General features: G+C 51.0%; 1 protein-coding gene across 3 annotated transcripts in view; it reads right to left on the bottom strand.

Moving 5' to 3' along the window:
• Positions 1-578: 578 nt before the first annotated feature.
• Positions 579-15781, bottom strand: part of Rd3 (retinal degeneration 3, GUCY2D regulator) — a 32185-nt gene continuing 16982 nt past the window's right edge. Inside the window, exons 3-6 of one of the 3 annotated variants that reach the window (XM_029473744.1) lie at positions 12074-12170; positions 9218-9284; positions 3419-3730; positions 579-1773 (exon numbers count right to left, since the gene is read on the bottom strand). In XM_029473744.1, the coding sequence (XP_029329604.1) occupies positions 1482-1773; positions 3419-3730; positions 9218-9284; positions 12074-12089 (687 nt within the window). In that variant the 5' untranslated portion in view covers positions 12090-12170 and the 3' untranslated portion in view covers positions 579-1481. Of the gene's footprint in view, positions 1774-3418; positions 3731-8131; positions 8678-9217; positions 9285-12073; positions 12171-15781 lie in introns of those variants that run through there. The other 2 variants (XM_021169722.2, XM_021169697.2) reach the window with 2 other exon arrangements.

Genomic DNA, 15781 nt, shown 5'->3' with positions numbered 1-15781 from the left:
AGAGAAACCTGTGCTGAGAAATGGAAACCTATGCCATTGGCAGTCAGCATGAGGTGATCTACGTCATCAGTCACATCTAGGGGTTGGGCTTATGGCTTTTGCCTTTATAAGCCTGCTGCTTTGCAATAAAATTGAACCTTGATCAGAACTTTGTCTTGGCTCCATTCTTCTTTCATCCCTGTCCTTTAATTCCCAGAACCCTTTTCGAGGTACCTACGTTGACTGGTAGTCGAGGGTCGACTACAACTTTGGACCCCTATCCAAAGTTTGGCAACTGAGTGAACTTCTCAGTATCTTCCAGTAGAAGATGTGTTTAAAATGTTTTTGTTTAGAAGAGATTATACTAACGAGCCAGTCAGCTCCTTCATCCTGGCAGCGATGGATAAGAGGAATGTGCCATCCGCTCACTATCCAGATCCCAGTGAAGCAACCCAAAGCCATTTCATTCAAAAAGAATATCTGTGCAGTAGACTCAGCACTCAAGAGGCTGAAGCAGCCAAAATAGTGAGACCCTGCCTTGAAGGAGGAGAGGGGAGGGAGGGCAGAGGAGAGCAGACTTCCCATTGAGCCAGACTATGTGCAGTACCTAGTGATTTTTCTCCCATTGCATTTTATTTGGACTATAAGGTTCACATGCACTGGATGCTGGGGACACTCTTTGCTCGCCCTGAACCTTACTTCTACCCCAGATTGAGGTGGGGGACATCCACTCATAGACCATCAGAGCATGAGGCTGCCGGAGACTACTCTGGACTGCTTTGCTCAGGTACTTCCTAGGGAAGCTGGAGAGCAGGTGTGAACAGAAGGAGCCCTAGACTTCAGCAGCAGGTTTGCAGGCCTCCAAGCCCTGACTCTGGACTGGCCATGTTCCATATGATGACATCGCAGGATGGGAGTCATGATCATCCTGCCTACCCCTAGCTACCTTTCTCAGACAGCAGCCTCGGCCCCAGTGGATGGAGATGTAGACATTGGTCCTACCCCATCATAGCCCCAGCATTCAAGGACTCAGAGGCAAGAACAATGCCACATCAGAGGGATCTGAGTTAAGGCAAAAGCAGAGACTCTTGGAAGACTTCCTTTTTTTCACTCACTAGCTGAAGAGTGGGTTGAACGGTCATCTGTGGACCCCACCAGCTGCCCTGGGCCTGAGGCTGTGGGTCCCCTGCAGTGAATGTTATCTGGTCACCAGTAAAGGTGCCATGAATGGATAGGGTGAATGGGGCATCCCGGAAGTTGGGATGAGTATGTGGGCCTTGTGTCTGTATCAGGCTGGGAAGTGGAGACCTTTTTGCGGAGAAACAGGGCTCAAGTCCTGACTCTGCCCAGGTATCCAAGCAGGTGTGCTCACTGGGTAGTTGGCTCCGTGGTCTAGCAGTGTTGCTTGATGGGTCTCCTGGTTGGGGTAGGTGGGGAGGTTCCGGCGCTAGTGACAGAGTTACCAGCCCGTCATTCCTCCTGAGGGTGATTGCCCTGGGTGGTCAGTCGGCCTGGGGCGCCCTGAACTCCGGCATGCTCCAGGTGCGCGGCGGGGGTGGCGCATCGCGCTCCACGTCCTCCGAGATGGTTCGGATGTCACTGGCAAAGGGTGCGATGCGAGCGCGGGTCTTGAAGGACGACAGGCTGCCACGGGGCCTCAAGCTCCACTGACGTGTCAGCTTATGGGCCTCCTCCTCCTGCTTCATCTTCTCCAGGGCCTCCTGCAACACGGAGCGGAACAGCCGCGCCACCTCCTGCACCTCGGGCTCTCGTTCGGCCAGCAGCTGCCGGAACCTGGGGGCACATGACCGTGATGGACTGAGCATCTCACAGGCCAGTAACTCCCAACCTTGCTCTTGTCCCAGTCAATCTGCTCAAATCCCAGTTCTGTTCACCTCTGAGCCTCGGTTTTCTCACCCGTATAAGGGAACGCCTGCCTTTTCACATGGTACGTGTGCTCTTATGCAAGGAGCCTGAAGCCAGCCCATGGCTGACAGGGACAGAGTTCTGAGGTGTGCACTGCAACTGCAGCCTGGCTGTGGGAGACTGTGTTCACCCCTCTGCCGGTTCCACCTGCCCCGGGATTACTCTGAGATGCATGTCTGCAATGTCATGGTGTGTAAGCATGGAGACCTTCTCCCCCAGCTCTGTGTCTCTTCAGGGGATGGACAAGCTCTGCATTCCCACTGGCCCTGATCTTTCTCAGGAAGGCCGCTGGTGGCCTCCTTGCTCCTTGTGTGTCTCTTTAGCTGTTTCCTCTGCCTAGATTTCTCCATAGAGCTGGATTTGTCCATTTGATCCCTTCTTTCCTCTGCCCTCCAGAGAGCCAGCATTTGGCAGAGGCAGACAGGAAGTCCAAGAAGAAGCATGGCTCTAACCCTGTGCCCCCTCACTGTGGGTTTAGCCAGCCAGGTCAGGTGCCCCCTGGCATCAGCTTGGGACTCTACCTCTGTCCCATTTTCACTTCTGAAGTAAATGCTTTTAGGAGCCTCCACCATCAATAGAATCAGAAGAGTGGGAGAGCTCAGGGGCACCAACGCGGAGACTACAGAAACCAAAGGGGAAATGGGGGCAAAGTTCTCCTTTCAAGGGACTTTCAGAGAGATAGCACAGGGTGGGCAAGTGTTGGGGGCTACTGGAGGAGCTGGGCTCAAAGTCTTTACTTGTAGATTTGTCCTTTACAAACAGAATGCTGACAAGGAACTCCTGTGCATTTGGGGTCGTTCCTGAATTTGTACTGAGTTCACCAGCTCTATGGGAACAGAGGGAGGGTCCACAGCCTCAGGGAGGGAGGTTTAGGTTCTGTCCTGTGCTGCACCAAGGTTTGCACACGTGGTGCCCTGGGCTCTCACACACTCACACACTTGGCTGGGCTTCCCTGTTCCCTCTTCCCCCCACACACTCACACATCGGGCTGACAGTGTCAAACCTGATCGGAACAGAATAATTCAGACACCAGTTTTAGAGAGTTTGCCTGGGATGGGTCCTAAGGAAGGAACATGGAGGCTGAGGCAGCAGGATTGCTGTGAATTTGAGACCAGCCTAGGCTACATAGTGAATTCTAGGTTAGCCTGGGCTAAAAGAAGAGGAAGAAGAAGGAAATGAAGCAGGAGAAGTTGGAGACCTGGAAGATAGGCGTGGGACAAAGGAGCCATTGTTGACGTGCATGCTTGCAACCATCCAGCAGGAAGAAAAAAGAATTTACAAGCTTTGAGTCCAACCCATCCCAGCCAGAGGGCCTCTAGAATCTGCCTCCAGTCCCAGATGAAGCCTCCCCCAAGTCTGATATTCCTCACCCTATTTCTCCCAGAAATAGGAGATTTCTATTCTATTTCTCATGCCATCTGGCTCTGACTCTAGTAGCCTTGGGCTCCTGCGACTACAGTCACCTTCTCTGGAGCCAGTAGGGTCACGGTCCCCATCCCAATGCCAGGGTTACCTGAGGATGGCAGGTCCGCAGTAGGATGGGTGGATCTTGGCACATACGTCTTCCAGCTGCAGCCGCTCACCAGGGCTGATATCATAGGTGGGCCTGGGCGTGTTTGCCAGCCAGCTGTAGTCCACACCAGTGCAGATCTTCCTGACTGCGCTGCGACGCTCCCTCTGTTGCCGCTCCACCTCTCTCATCTGCCCAGCCAGCTCCATCATGAGTGTCTCCAGCACCATCTCGGCCGGGCTCCGGGCCGAGAGCCGGGGAGGGGTGTCGTTCCACCGGAGCCACGGGATGAGGGACATGGCCCCCCAGGCTCTTCTGAGACAGAGAAGAAGGGGAGCGTGTCCCTTGTCAGCAAGGAAGGAACCCAAGACACCAAGAAAGAGAGAGGAGAGTTGGGCCCCAGCTGAAAGCATCCCACCCATTACAGATGTGAGGCCTCATGTAGGCCACAACCTCTTTGAGCAAAATTCTTAATTATGGAAAACAAAATAGGGCCATTTGAGAAGCAGCTGTGAATAAGCTTGGCTCACCATAAGCATTGCATCAAGGTGATGTATGCAGCCATTTTGATAAGAATCCTGAAAGCATCGTGACGGTTGAACCCAGAGAAATTGCTCCCCAAACCTCACTATCCATAAACAAAGCAGGTACATGTACAGCTGAGCATAATAATATCCCCATAATCTGTGGGGGAAGGTGCACACAACACAAACACATACAGAGCAAACAACATACAAAACACATACCCATACAACACACATAGCAGGCACAACACACACACATGCACACATTCCCTTAGATAATTATATCCCATGCCAATCCAACAAGAACACATTGTTTCAAATGCCTCTGGTCTAAGGATGATACACTTAGAAATGTGTGGGTTGACAGTACCCTGATAAAACAACCGACCCACCATCATAATTCATTAATCCAGTAAGTGTTAGCCAAGTTCAATGGAGGGATACCATGAAAGTATCCGGGGTCCCTGCTCTCAGGATGACTGGCACAGAGCACACCCGGTATCTATGGGGAGGGGGTGAACATTAGACAATGAAGGGAGTCAGAGGAGGGGTTGTGAGCAAGCAGGGTGAGAATGGGGGCAGACGTCACACACGGGGATGGATAGAGATGATGGCCTGGGTAGAAAGACACAGCCTCGGTCTGAGGCGTTACACGGGGCTGCCTGGGCAGGACACCAGGCAAAAATCCAACTCCCAATTGATCAGACTTCAGTGTGAGACCAGAAATTCTACAACTGTGAGAGAAAAAAGTTGGGAAATGCTTCAGACACAAGCATAGCAAGGCCCTTCTCAGCAGGACTCTAGTTACTCAGGAAATAAGGACAACGATTCACAAATGGGACCTGGTGACATTTTAAAAGCTCTGTACAGCAAAGGAAAGTTAACAGAGAGGATGAGCCCACCGGACAGGGGAAAACCTCTGACGGCTGCACACATGACGCAGAGTTAGTATCTAGTCTATATAAAGAGTTTTTAAAAACAAACAAGACATCAAATAAATTAATAAAGGGGCTGATGATTGATGAAGTACAAACACCCGGTGAACAGGGAAGTGTTGAATCTCACTAGCCCAGTGGAGACCTGAGCTGGTCTGTAGAGGCAGATGTTTTTCAGGGGCTAAGGCTGGGTGGGCCTCCTGAGCCCTGAGCTCTGTGAACCCTAACCTTCTGTGGCCCAGCTTGGAGGTCTCACTGGAAAGGAAGAGCCTGTCTCAGTTTTCTTCTCCCCACCCCCATGCCCTTCCACACTGGCCCTGATCCAACAGCGGCAGGATTTCTGCTACAGCTATTTCTGCTCCTGATGCCAGCTGCTCCCCTCCCCGCAGGAGGCTCTAGGGGCAAGCCCGATTAAGTTCTTAAGGCTAGGGGATGGAGAGGGAGAGTGGAGGAAGGGAAGAGCTGTGGACAGCTGCCAGCCAGGCAGACTCTGGGGACCAGACAGGCTGTGTGTGATCTGCCCTGGAAGATTGTGGCTCCCCCTCTCCTCACTGCCCGCCCCCTCTGAAGGCATTGCTCCCCTCAGAGGCTGAATTCCCTGGCAGGCTTCCAGCTCCCTCACACTCTAGCTTACCACTGGAGCCTGTGACAGGGACTTTGGTGACCTCAGAGCCTATCCTGGAGGCCTGCTCCCCACTCAGACAAGCGACAGGCATGTGTATTCACACACACACACACACCTATAACTCCAGTATATAACAAAAACAATCGTTTTCTCTGAGGTTTTTTAGTATTTGTTGTACTTTCCTTCAACTTCCCAGCAAGTCAGCACATGCGGTTCTCCACCTTCAGGCACAGGCAGTACGCTGGGCCAGCCTGAGGTCTCAGCATTGCTGGGCCCTGGGCCGTGCCTTCCACTGCTCTACCTGTGACGCTCCCTCAAGAAGCCCATTCAAGGATAGGCATGGTGGAGTATGCTTGTGATTACACTTTGGAGTCTGAGTGGGGGGCCTCCAGAGAGAGCCACTGCGACGCTTCCACCGGAGACTGCACTTCTGGATGGAAGGCACCTCTGTCTTCAGTGTGTGGCCATCTGAGAGGACACCCAGGAAACCCCCACGGAGACCTCACTGTCGCATCCTATCCTGACCAGCCAGGCCTTCAGTTCCTCATCTACACACAGGGTTGACACACCATGCAGCACACTTCCCAGAATGTTTGTGACACACAAAAGCAGCTGTGTCCTATGCAATGCCTGGTCTGCCATCCCAGAACCTAGTATACTGTCTGGAATGAGTGGTACCTCTGCCAGCCAGGTGGCTGAGAGGGTGGGTAGGCTGCCGGTCCTGCCAAGAGTGACACAGAGTGGGAAGAGAAGAAATGAAAGCCATCCAGGGTGATGCATGAGGGTCCCAAGACTGTAAAGAACCCCAGTGTTCTTTACAGTGGGTCGTGAGAACCTTGGGGATATGCCTCTCGCCCATGTCTGGGAAATGGGGCAAGATGCCCTGCCTTCGGTTGACAGCTCCTCCCCTCTTCTCTCTCCTCATCTCTTCTGCTACTGAGCACAGCCTCACCACCACCACCCCAGGCTTGCACTCCCTTTAACCTCAGACATGCTTGATGGTCTGGCTGTCCCCTATCCCTTTGGTCAGTTGTCTCAGATGAGGCATGCTGAGGCTGGCGAGAGAATGACAGCTGTACCTGATACATCTAGCCTACTGCCAGATCACTGGAATATCAGTTTCCTCAACTGTAATGAGGCAATGAGGGCACTTCTTTCAAGTTCCTGTAAATCCAGATAAGCACGGACAAAACCTTTATACATCAGAAGGCCAGTCTATCTGTGGCTGTCCCCGGCAGGGACTGACCCCTGGGGTCCTAGGAGAATCAAGTGATGAACTTGTATAAACTTTGTTTCCATCTTTAACTTAAAATGTTGCATTTCCGGTCTGGAGAGATGGCTCTGCAGCTAAGAGCACTTGCTGCTCTTGCACAGGACCAGCACCCACATGGTGGCTCAATTCTGGGGTGTCTGATGTCCCCTTCTGATTTCCACAGGCACCAGCCACACATGTGGTGCACACATATATGCAGGCAAAACACTCATACACAGAAAATAAGTCTAAAGTATTTTGCTGTAGCGTTTCTTCTGGGTATGAATGACCACCACACAACCAGGAGTGTCCCTGACGCCTGTGAATTTACACTAATATAGTCCCAACTCTTCAAAGTTGCTATTTGTAAAATAGTATATGCTTATCATTACTATGAAACATGGTGTTTATCAGCTATGTCGCTAGATCTTGCCATCGTACCTGGTTCTAGAAAAGCACAGCTATCACTGTGTCATAAGCTGGTTTCACAGATATTCCAGCAGCTACATTTCTACAGAGCTGGTTTTCACTAAGTCAACTTTGGTGACTTTACCCAGAAACATTTTTCAGAAAATATGTTCTCACCGACCCCCAAAGGCCTGGAGAACAGAAAGAAAAGCCTCTACTGCACACATCCCCCCAACTTGGTATAAGCTTGACTCCAACCTGGATCCTGGCCATCCCAGGCCCTGTGATCTGGTGGCTGTGTAGAGAGCTGAGAAACTGATTGCAGGTGCCTGGGGCGTCGCTCTCCTCCTACCTCCCCCCTCTTCCCTTCCTTACACTGTCACCTCTGCGCACACTCTGAGCCTCCCCTCTGGTCTATTTCTGGACATCCCTCAGGACAGTGGCTTCTCACCTTAGAAACACTCAAAGCCTTCCCTGAATCCCAAAGGCAAGAGGACTCTGGTTTCAGACAGTTAGAGGGGACCACGATGCTCACTAGTGCCACACAGTGAAGGGGATGCTGTCCTTGATCCCAGAACCCTGAGGTATTGGTCCAGAAGAACCCACGGCCAGGGCAGCAGCTGAGGCTCCCCCCTTGTATAGCTGGGCTCCCACAGCTCAGCTGAATATCTTCAGGCTAGGAAGGGTTCTGCTCCTGGGGACCTAGGGCCAAAGGTCACCTGACCCAGGCTGTCCCAGAGCAGAGGTCACCTCTTGGAGCAGGCTGTATCAGCTGAGGCCAGACCCTGGGTCCTGGCAGAGGCCTGAGAGCACGTGTAACTGCTCGCCCCTCTGACTGATTCTGCCTTTCTCAGGGCCAAAGTCAACGTCACAAGCTGCAAGTTCTCCTTGTTTCTTTTTGGCATTAGAAAAATTATCTCTACACCACCAAGCCAGGTGTAAACCTGCCCGACCGGTGGGTCTTTTACCTACCTGACAAAGACCTGCTCATCCCTCAAACCAGTATCTAAGGGTCAACTTCTTCCTGTAGCCTGGCCCTCGCGTTCCCCACAGAGATGGCATGGATCTCAGAGGCCATCAGCTCCATCATCCCAGCATCTGTAATGATGGGCGAATGGATGCCTGGGCAAGTGGGGATATGAGTGGATAGGTGGATCAGTGGTGGGTGGGTGGATCAGTGGTGGGTGGGTGGATCAGTGGTGGGTGGGTGGATCAGTGGTGGGTGGGTGGGTGGTTCAGTGAGTAGGTGGTTGGATTAGTGAGTGAGTGAATTAGTGAGTGGGTAGGTGGGTGGATCAGGGGGTGGGTGGATCAGGGGTGGGTGGATAAGTAGGTGAGTTGATAGGTGAATGGATACACATATGGATAGAGGGGTCTGTTGATAGGTAGGTGGATAGGTGAGCAGAGGAGAGGCGGGTGGATGGGTGGGTGAACGGATGAATCTCAGTCAGTTTTCTTCATATTGAGGCACAGGTACAGATACTTAGGTCCGACTATGGTGGACAATCTCCAAGAAGTGCCCCTTCATCCCGATGTCATAGTGAGAACCATCTCCACTGAACCCTCCCCCACCACCAGGTTCCCTCCCTAGTGTCTTATTGGACCTCAGAGGCTGTGCCATTGTGGAGGGGACCACGCGTTTCCTGGCCGCTGCTGTACATCTAGCCTTGACTCTGCACCGTAGAGGTGCTAAAGTTGCACTACTCAGGTGGGTAGCCCCCTCTGATTCTAGATTTGCCTTCTCCCTCTGCCTGTGTCCCCTGCACAGCACAAGGGGGAACGTCAAGGCTGGTTTCTCTCAGAAGCTTGCTCTGCCCAAAGTAGACAACAGATGTGGCTTCCTCTAAGTTTACAAACCAGGTTGTACTCCCTCAGGATCAGGCCTGAGTCTGCTCATCTTTGACCAGTGAGGACTGAGGGGCCTCCCATGACTGCCTGGGTCCTGGGTCCAGCTTACTTTCCGGATCCCAGGTGGCCTTCCAAGCTCATAGTCAAGTGTGGCTAGCTCTCTGCTGTAAGTGCAGGAAGCTGCCACTTCTGGGGAGATTCCCCTCTTACCTGAGGTCCACCTCCTTCAGGGTCAACGCCACTATCACTGTAGGGATCCTGCTTTCTGCTTCACACTCTAGGAGAAGAGAGCCTTGATTTTTTCTAGGGAAAGTAGAAAGTTGAGCAGCGGCAAACTGGCAGGAGTTGAAGAGTGAACTCCATCCTCAGCCTCCCTCTGCCTCTTCCACTGCTGGCTGCCTCCTGTGCTTTCTGCTCTTCCTCTCTGAGAAGTTGTACTGGAGGCACCAACTGGAGGAGGGACCCAGCTGGGCTGGTGTTTATGGAGTATGTGTAGGTCCCCAGAGCTGAGACACAGCTCCCTGCAGAACCTGGAGGCAGGCCAGCTGCGGTTGTCATGGAGACCCACCTAAGCCTCTTGGCCTGAAGCAGTATTAGCTGGTGAGGGAGGGCTGACCCAACACAGAGAGAGTGGTGTTCCCAGAAGGCAACTGAACCTTTACTCTCTCAGTACCATCTGGTTTGATGCTACTAACCTCATCAGACTCTCTGTGAACCTGCTATTGGCCGATGTTTCTAGCCGCCTGGTGAATGGTACCTGAATGCAATACAGTCTTTCCTCCAGGAGGGCATTATTCAGGGCACCAGGAGCCCACGAACTTGTCTCTACCTTTATCACTTCCATTACCTGTCACCCTCTCAGTCTTTCCTTCCCTTGCACCAAGCACAGGCACTGATGGCTCAGGTAGGTCCAGGAAGAAGAGAAAAAGTGGGTCCTGGAAAGTCTAAGTGATGTCAGGAACTGACACAGGCTTCCTGCTGTGCCTGCCCCTCACCGCACTCACCACTAGGTCTCTGCCTTTCTGCTCTCTGGACATGGTACCACACATAGGTACCACACATATGCAAGCCAACAGTAATCCCATTTGTGTCTCACAGAAGTGAGGAGGCACTAAGAAAAGAATGGTGTCCTGTGAAGGAGCAGCAAACTGTAACAGCCTGCACCGTCAGATCCCAGGGCCTGTACACTGGACCAGCACCAGGGAAGGGAATGGCTTTGGACACATCTCATTCGATTATGTTAACAATGAAGCAGAAAGCACAGGCCAGTCTACTCAGCTGTGACTGCCCTCCCCTTGCGTATTTGAGGTTTTCAATGTGCAGGTTCTTCTGCCTTCCTGCCCCTGGCAGAGGCTGCAGGGTCTCCTGTTAGGAACTGGGTCTTATGGTCAAACACTTCTCTTGGCAAGTTCACACACATCATGACAGTCCTAACAGGTAAAAGGATGGGTTAGAAACCTCTACTACAGTTCCTAGGTGTCCTCTATCCAGGACCAGCTAAGGCCAGAGAAATCTGAGGCAAGTGCCAGGACAAGAGTGGCTGTCTTAGTTAGGGTTTTACTGCTATGAACAGACACCATGACCAAGGCAACTCTTATAAGGACATTTAATTAGGGCTGGCTTACAGGTTCAGAGATTCAGTCCATTATCATAAAGACCAGAACATGGTAGCATCCAGGCAGGCATGGTGCAGGAGAAGCTGAGAGTTCTATATCTTCATCTGAAGGCTGCTAGCAGAAGCTGACTTCCAGGCAGCTAGGATGAGGGTCTTAAAGCACACACCTACAGTGACACACTTACTCCAATAGGGCCATACTTCCTAACAGTGCTATTACCTGTGTCAAGGACATGCAACCATCCCATGACCAGCTGATAGCACCCTTCCCATAGGTTAGCTGAGTGTCAGCTTGGGCCAGGGGCAGGGCTGGAACTTTTCTTTCTGGGAACCTTTCACAGACTGGAAAGCAGCAGGAACTCTCACCACAGAAACACTCTGTGTGTGCCCACCCAGCTTCTTCTGAACTCTCTTAACTGAAGCTCTACGTGTAAACTTTGGGGCCTGGTCGAAGTTGAAGGCAGAGAAAGCAGGCCACCTCCTATACCAGCCAGGGCTTCCAGCTTGTTGGGCAGGCACCTGCAGAGATCCAGGGACACCTAGAAGAGGAGGTCCACCTAGGGGCCCTGCCTTCTCTCAACACTTCATATTCCCCTGTCCCCAGGCTGCAGTGCTGAGAATCTGCAAGCACAGAGCTGCAAGGGTCTTTTATCCCCATACCTGCTGGAGTCCCGGCATCAGAAGGGACTGGGAACTTCCTCACACAGCACAGCGAGCAAGTTCAAAGTCAGGATGATACCCTCTGTTCTAAACCACTCATGCCCACTGCACCTCTGTGGCCTCAGCAAATCCTCCAGACCTCTGGGCACAATCATGACAGTCAGTTCCAGAGAGAGAACCAGACTTATCCCCTGTTCTCTGAGGGAGGGGGAGCAGGCTGTGCTCCCCCCCCCATCCCCTGTTCTGTGATGGAGGGAAGCTGCAGGCTGTGCCCCTGTCTGCAGTGTGGAATACTGTGTTACATTCCGAACTCCAGCGGCTCCTGGCCCGTGCATGGCAAGGCACCAGCACTGACCCATGGGAAGCTGCTATAAGCTGTCCTGGCACTTGCCTCAGATTGCCTAAGCTGGCCCTGGATGGAGGCCACCTGAGAACTCTAGAGGAGCTTCCTACCCATCCTTTTTACCTGTTAGAACATGCACGAGGGAAGCGGTATATCCACAGACCTCAAAATACTAGAAGATCTTGCTGGGCCGAATGAGAATGAAGCCAGGACCCTGAGGGAGGGGTTGAACTTGTGTCCTGGGGCTGAGGGTAGAATGTGTGTGAGGGTAGAAACTGTGTGAGGGTAGAAAGTGTGATGTCACTGTGTGCTGAGACTAGGACCTGGCTCTCTGTAAAATTGGCTGGAAGCGGATGTAGCAGCAGAGGCCCCAGAGCTGGTTTTGTTTTAACCCAGTGCACTTGGCTGTCTCCCAGAAGGTAAACCACCGTGCCGTCCCTCATCTCACCCACAACACGCTCCATGGCACGCAGAAGAAAGAGGAGCAGGCTGAGCAACCACAGGAAAAGCAGAGGGGCTGAGTCTGGTGCCAGGCTCCAGTGGGGCTGGAAACAGAATTCACAAGATGAAGTTTGGAGCTGTAATCTGATGCAAGTCAGAAGCAATCTGTCCAGCAATGGAGGGGCTGCTTCAAAATCTCAGATGTAGCAACATCCTCAACTCTGCAGCCAAAAGATAAGTACAGCAAAGCACGTCTCTAGCTTTGCCTTGGAGAAAGCAATGGCATCCTGTGGTGGACTGCCTGTCAGGCCAGGAGTGAGACTCAAGTCAGGTCTAGCGGCTGGGGTGGGAGCCACAACCTGGCCCCTCTGCCTCAGACACGAGAGACGCTGACACCTAACCTGACCTGTGTTGCACGTTTGCCTGAGGCACAACCAGGAGACCAGGAGCTCACTCAGTGTTGTCCCAGGCTAAGGAATGCTTGCGCTTTGAAGGAATACAGCAGCTTACTTACTTGCTGGGTCACAATCCCTTTGGCAAATCTTTATCTCCAGTAAGTATTTATATTATGATTCATTATAGTAGCAAAATTACAGTAAGTAGCAATGAAAACAATTTTCTGGTTGGGGGTCACCACAACATGAGGAGCTGCATTAAAGGGTCACAGCATTCTGAAGGTCGAGAACCACTGACATAGTTAATGTCAAGCGTGTTCTTTTCTTGGGAAACACCTCTTAGTAAGCATGTGGTGACAAATTGTTTGGTCTCTATAAATGGGGGCAGAAAAGAAAGTGTGGACAAGAAAAAATTTGTGCAAAACCAAAAAGAAGGAACTTGACCTCCCTCCCTTATGACGTCACCAAAGCAGAATTAATAGGGGAAACGCAGACATTTCCTCCACACAGACAACATGTCTTCACAATTCTGCATTTGCATAGGATTTACATATATGTGCATATAATTTGCAGAACATTCAGCAATTCTTAAAGTGTGAGGAGTGTGGGTAGATCCACAAAGTCCCAGGCTGTCAAGGACAAATTTTTGGAACTCTGTTTCCTGCCTTCTGGTGGCTTTCCTTCAGAGTTCAAGGTCCCATGTTCAATCTCCAGTGTCTTGGAGATATTGCTGAGGTTTCTCTTCCTCTAGGATCTTAGTACAGAGACAGAGGTCTTGTGAATGAAGATGGGGGGATGGAGGCTGTCCTCTTCAAAGGACCTGGACTGGACAACACTTTGCTGGGTGACCCTGCAAAGATACTCTAAAGGGACTCTTGTAGATCTCAATCTAATTGTCCAACTCTTGAAAGAATGGACCCAACAAAATGTGGTAATTTCTTCCAGGACTCTCATGTTGGGAGGGGGAAAAGGCCACAGCCATATGATCTGTTGGAAAGAGATTCCACACGGCTCTAACAGCTTGTCGATATACCTTTCAGGATGAGACTGAGGCTCAGACAGTGATGGGTTCGGTGGACGGGGTGGGGCACACCTTGGCTGGCATTGCTTAGATGTGATATCCTTGTCCTCTATTTAAACCTTGGTCTGCAGAACCCTGGAGACTGACTTGGATCCCTTTGTCCCTCTTCCCAATGTGGCCACATTGAATAAATCTCCCTTTTGGCTTCTTGAGGACAAGTGGCTGGACCTGACCTGGGTCTCAGATTGTGATCCCCAAGTCTGATAACTCTATGGAGACTGGGCCTATGGTAGGAACCCTTTCTGTATCTTTTGAGAAACAGAAATATCCTTGGCACAAACTCTCTTTCTATTACCCTCATTGATCTGGCCCTAAGCCTTGATGCCCACAGAGTCAACCAGAAGGAGACTCTGAGGAGGTCCCAGGGACCAATGTTGCTTTGGCCCCACCTCTACAGCTCCCCTGAAATCCTGGTTTGTGTGTGGGAAACCCAGGCTCTGCCTACAGCTCCCTTGTCTGAGGCTGGCAGCAGGCTGGCAAGGACAGGTTCAGAATTCCCTATTGATCAGAGCTCCTCATATGTTTGTGCTTAGCTGGCGCCAGGAAGGCGTGTCCCAGGTGCCCAGTGCTGAGGCGTCAACTCTTGATTGGCTATGCTCCTCCTAGACACCCCAGTCCCCAGAGTCCCCCCAGCTGGTAAACATGGCAACAGGAATCAGCTGCCTTGTTACCTGGCTTCTGCTGGTGAACCGTTGACTGAGGATCAACTTTCTCCCACCGCCTTTGGTGGACTTTCCCAGCACTCCCCTGTCCCCTCCCTCTCGGACTCCTCCTCCTGTCTATGCTTCTTTCTGAGCAGACATACTCCTCTGAAGAACTAAGGAGTCCTCTGTGCTTGTGAATCACATAGCCTCTACCTTCTAGAACAGTGGTTCTCAACCTTCCTAATGATGTGGCCCCTTTAATATAATCCTCATGCAGTGGTGACCCCTTCCAGAAAATTATTTTTGTTGCAATTTCATAACTGTAATTTTGCTACTGTTATGTATAGTAATATAAGTCTCTGATATGCAGAATATCTGATATGTAACCTCCATAGGGATCATGACTTACAGATTGAGATCTCTGGCCTAGGGTCTCTAATGACATTGACCACAGGGCTACATTTCTCTAAGAGTACACACTGAGTCACTAGACCAACCCCCACATTAAGTACGAATCCTTCCACGGATGCCTGCAAAGTCTGCCTCATGGGAGTTTAGTTTGTATTTGATTTATGAAGTTCATGCTCATACAAAAACTTGAAATGATGGTCTGGCAAATGATCATTAAACATGCTAAGTCTGTACCAACCTATGGTATGGGTGTAACTGCCACCTCCGTTTTACATGTGTGGAAACATAGCTATTAGTTAAACAACTGGCAGCTCACATGTAACAAGTGTGTTGAAGTTTGGTCTTTTACTATGTATTTTAATGCTAAATACTCTGCCCGCAAGGCCTGGTTGCCCATAGGAATGAGAGAATCCCCAGGTACAATGTGACCTTGCTCCTTAATTTAAAACTATTGGTTAAATAAAATGCCAACAGCCAATAGCTAGCAGAAGAGACATAGGCAGGGTTTAGGATTCCTGGGTTTGGAGTCTGAAAAAGAGCACCGGAGAGAGAAGGTGGAGAGGGGAGGAAGCTGCCAGGAGGGAGGTGAACCATAAAAACATAGCCATGAAGGCTAGCCAATTGGAGTAGGAGCTGCCCCAATGGAACATGCTAAATTATAACTCAGGGTTATTAATGGGCAAATAGATTATAATAGCTTAGAGGGTAGATATCTGCCCAGCTCTAGTGCTGCTTAAGGCTTATTATAATAATAAAAGTTGTGTGTCTTTTATCCAGGAACTGAATGGTCAAAGGTGGGGCAAATAAATAAAAAAAAAAACCCTGATTGAAATTAAATATTTTCTCAAACACAAGTGGTAATCTAAAATGTGATTCAAGGCAGCCTGGTGCCAAAGTTGGCCCTGGGGACAGCTATAGAGTTCTACAACTGAGCTTCCTTCTTTTGATTGGTCAAAGTCCTCCATTAATTCTGTCAGATGATCTCCTGCAGTTGACACCAGAGCAACAAGGCACAGATGCACTAACGGCTCTACAGACCCGCCATCGAGGCTACAGTTGAAACATGGTCATAAGAATGGCTCATGACAGCCGGGCGTGGTGGCGCACGCCTTTAATCCCAGCACTCGGGAGGCAGAGGCAGGCGGATTTCTGAGTTTGAGGCCAGCCTGGTCTACAAAGTGAGC

This window comes from Mus caroli, chromosome 1, assembly GCF_900094665.2.
Source record: "Mus caroli chromosome 1, CAROLI_EIJ_v1.1, whole genome shotgun sequence".
In the NCBI taxonomy this organism is placed as follows: Eukaryota; Metazoa; Chordata; class Mammalia; order Rodentia; family Muridae; genus Mus; species Mus caroli.
The sequence above is the reverse complement of the archived record's forward strand: the minus strand, read 5'-3'. Positions and strand labels throughout refer to the sequence as shown.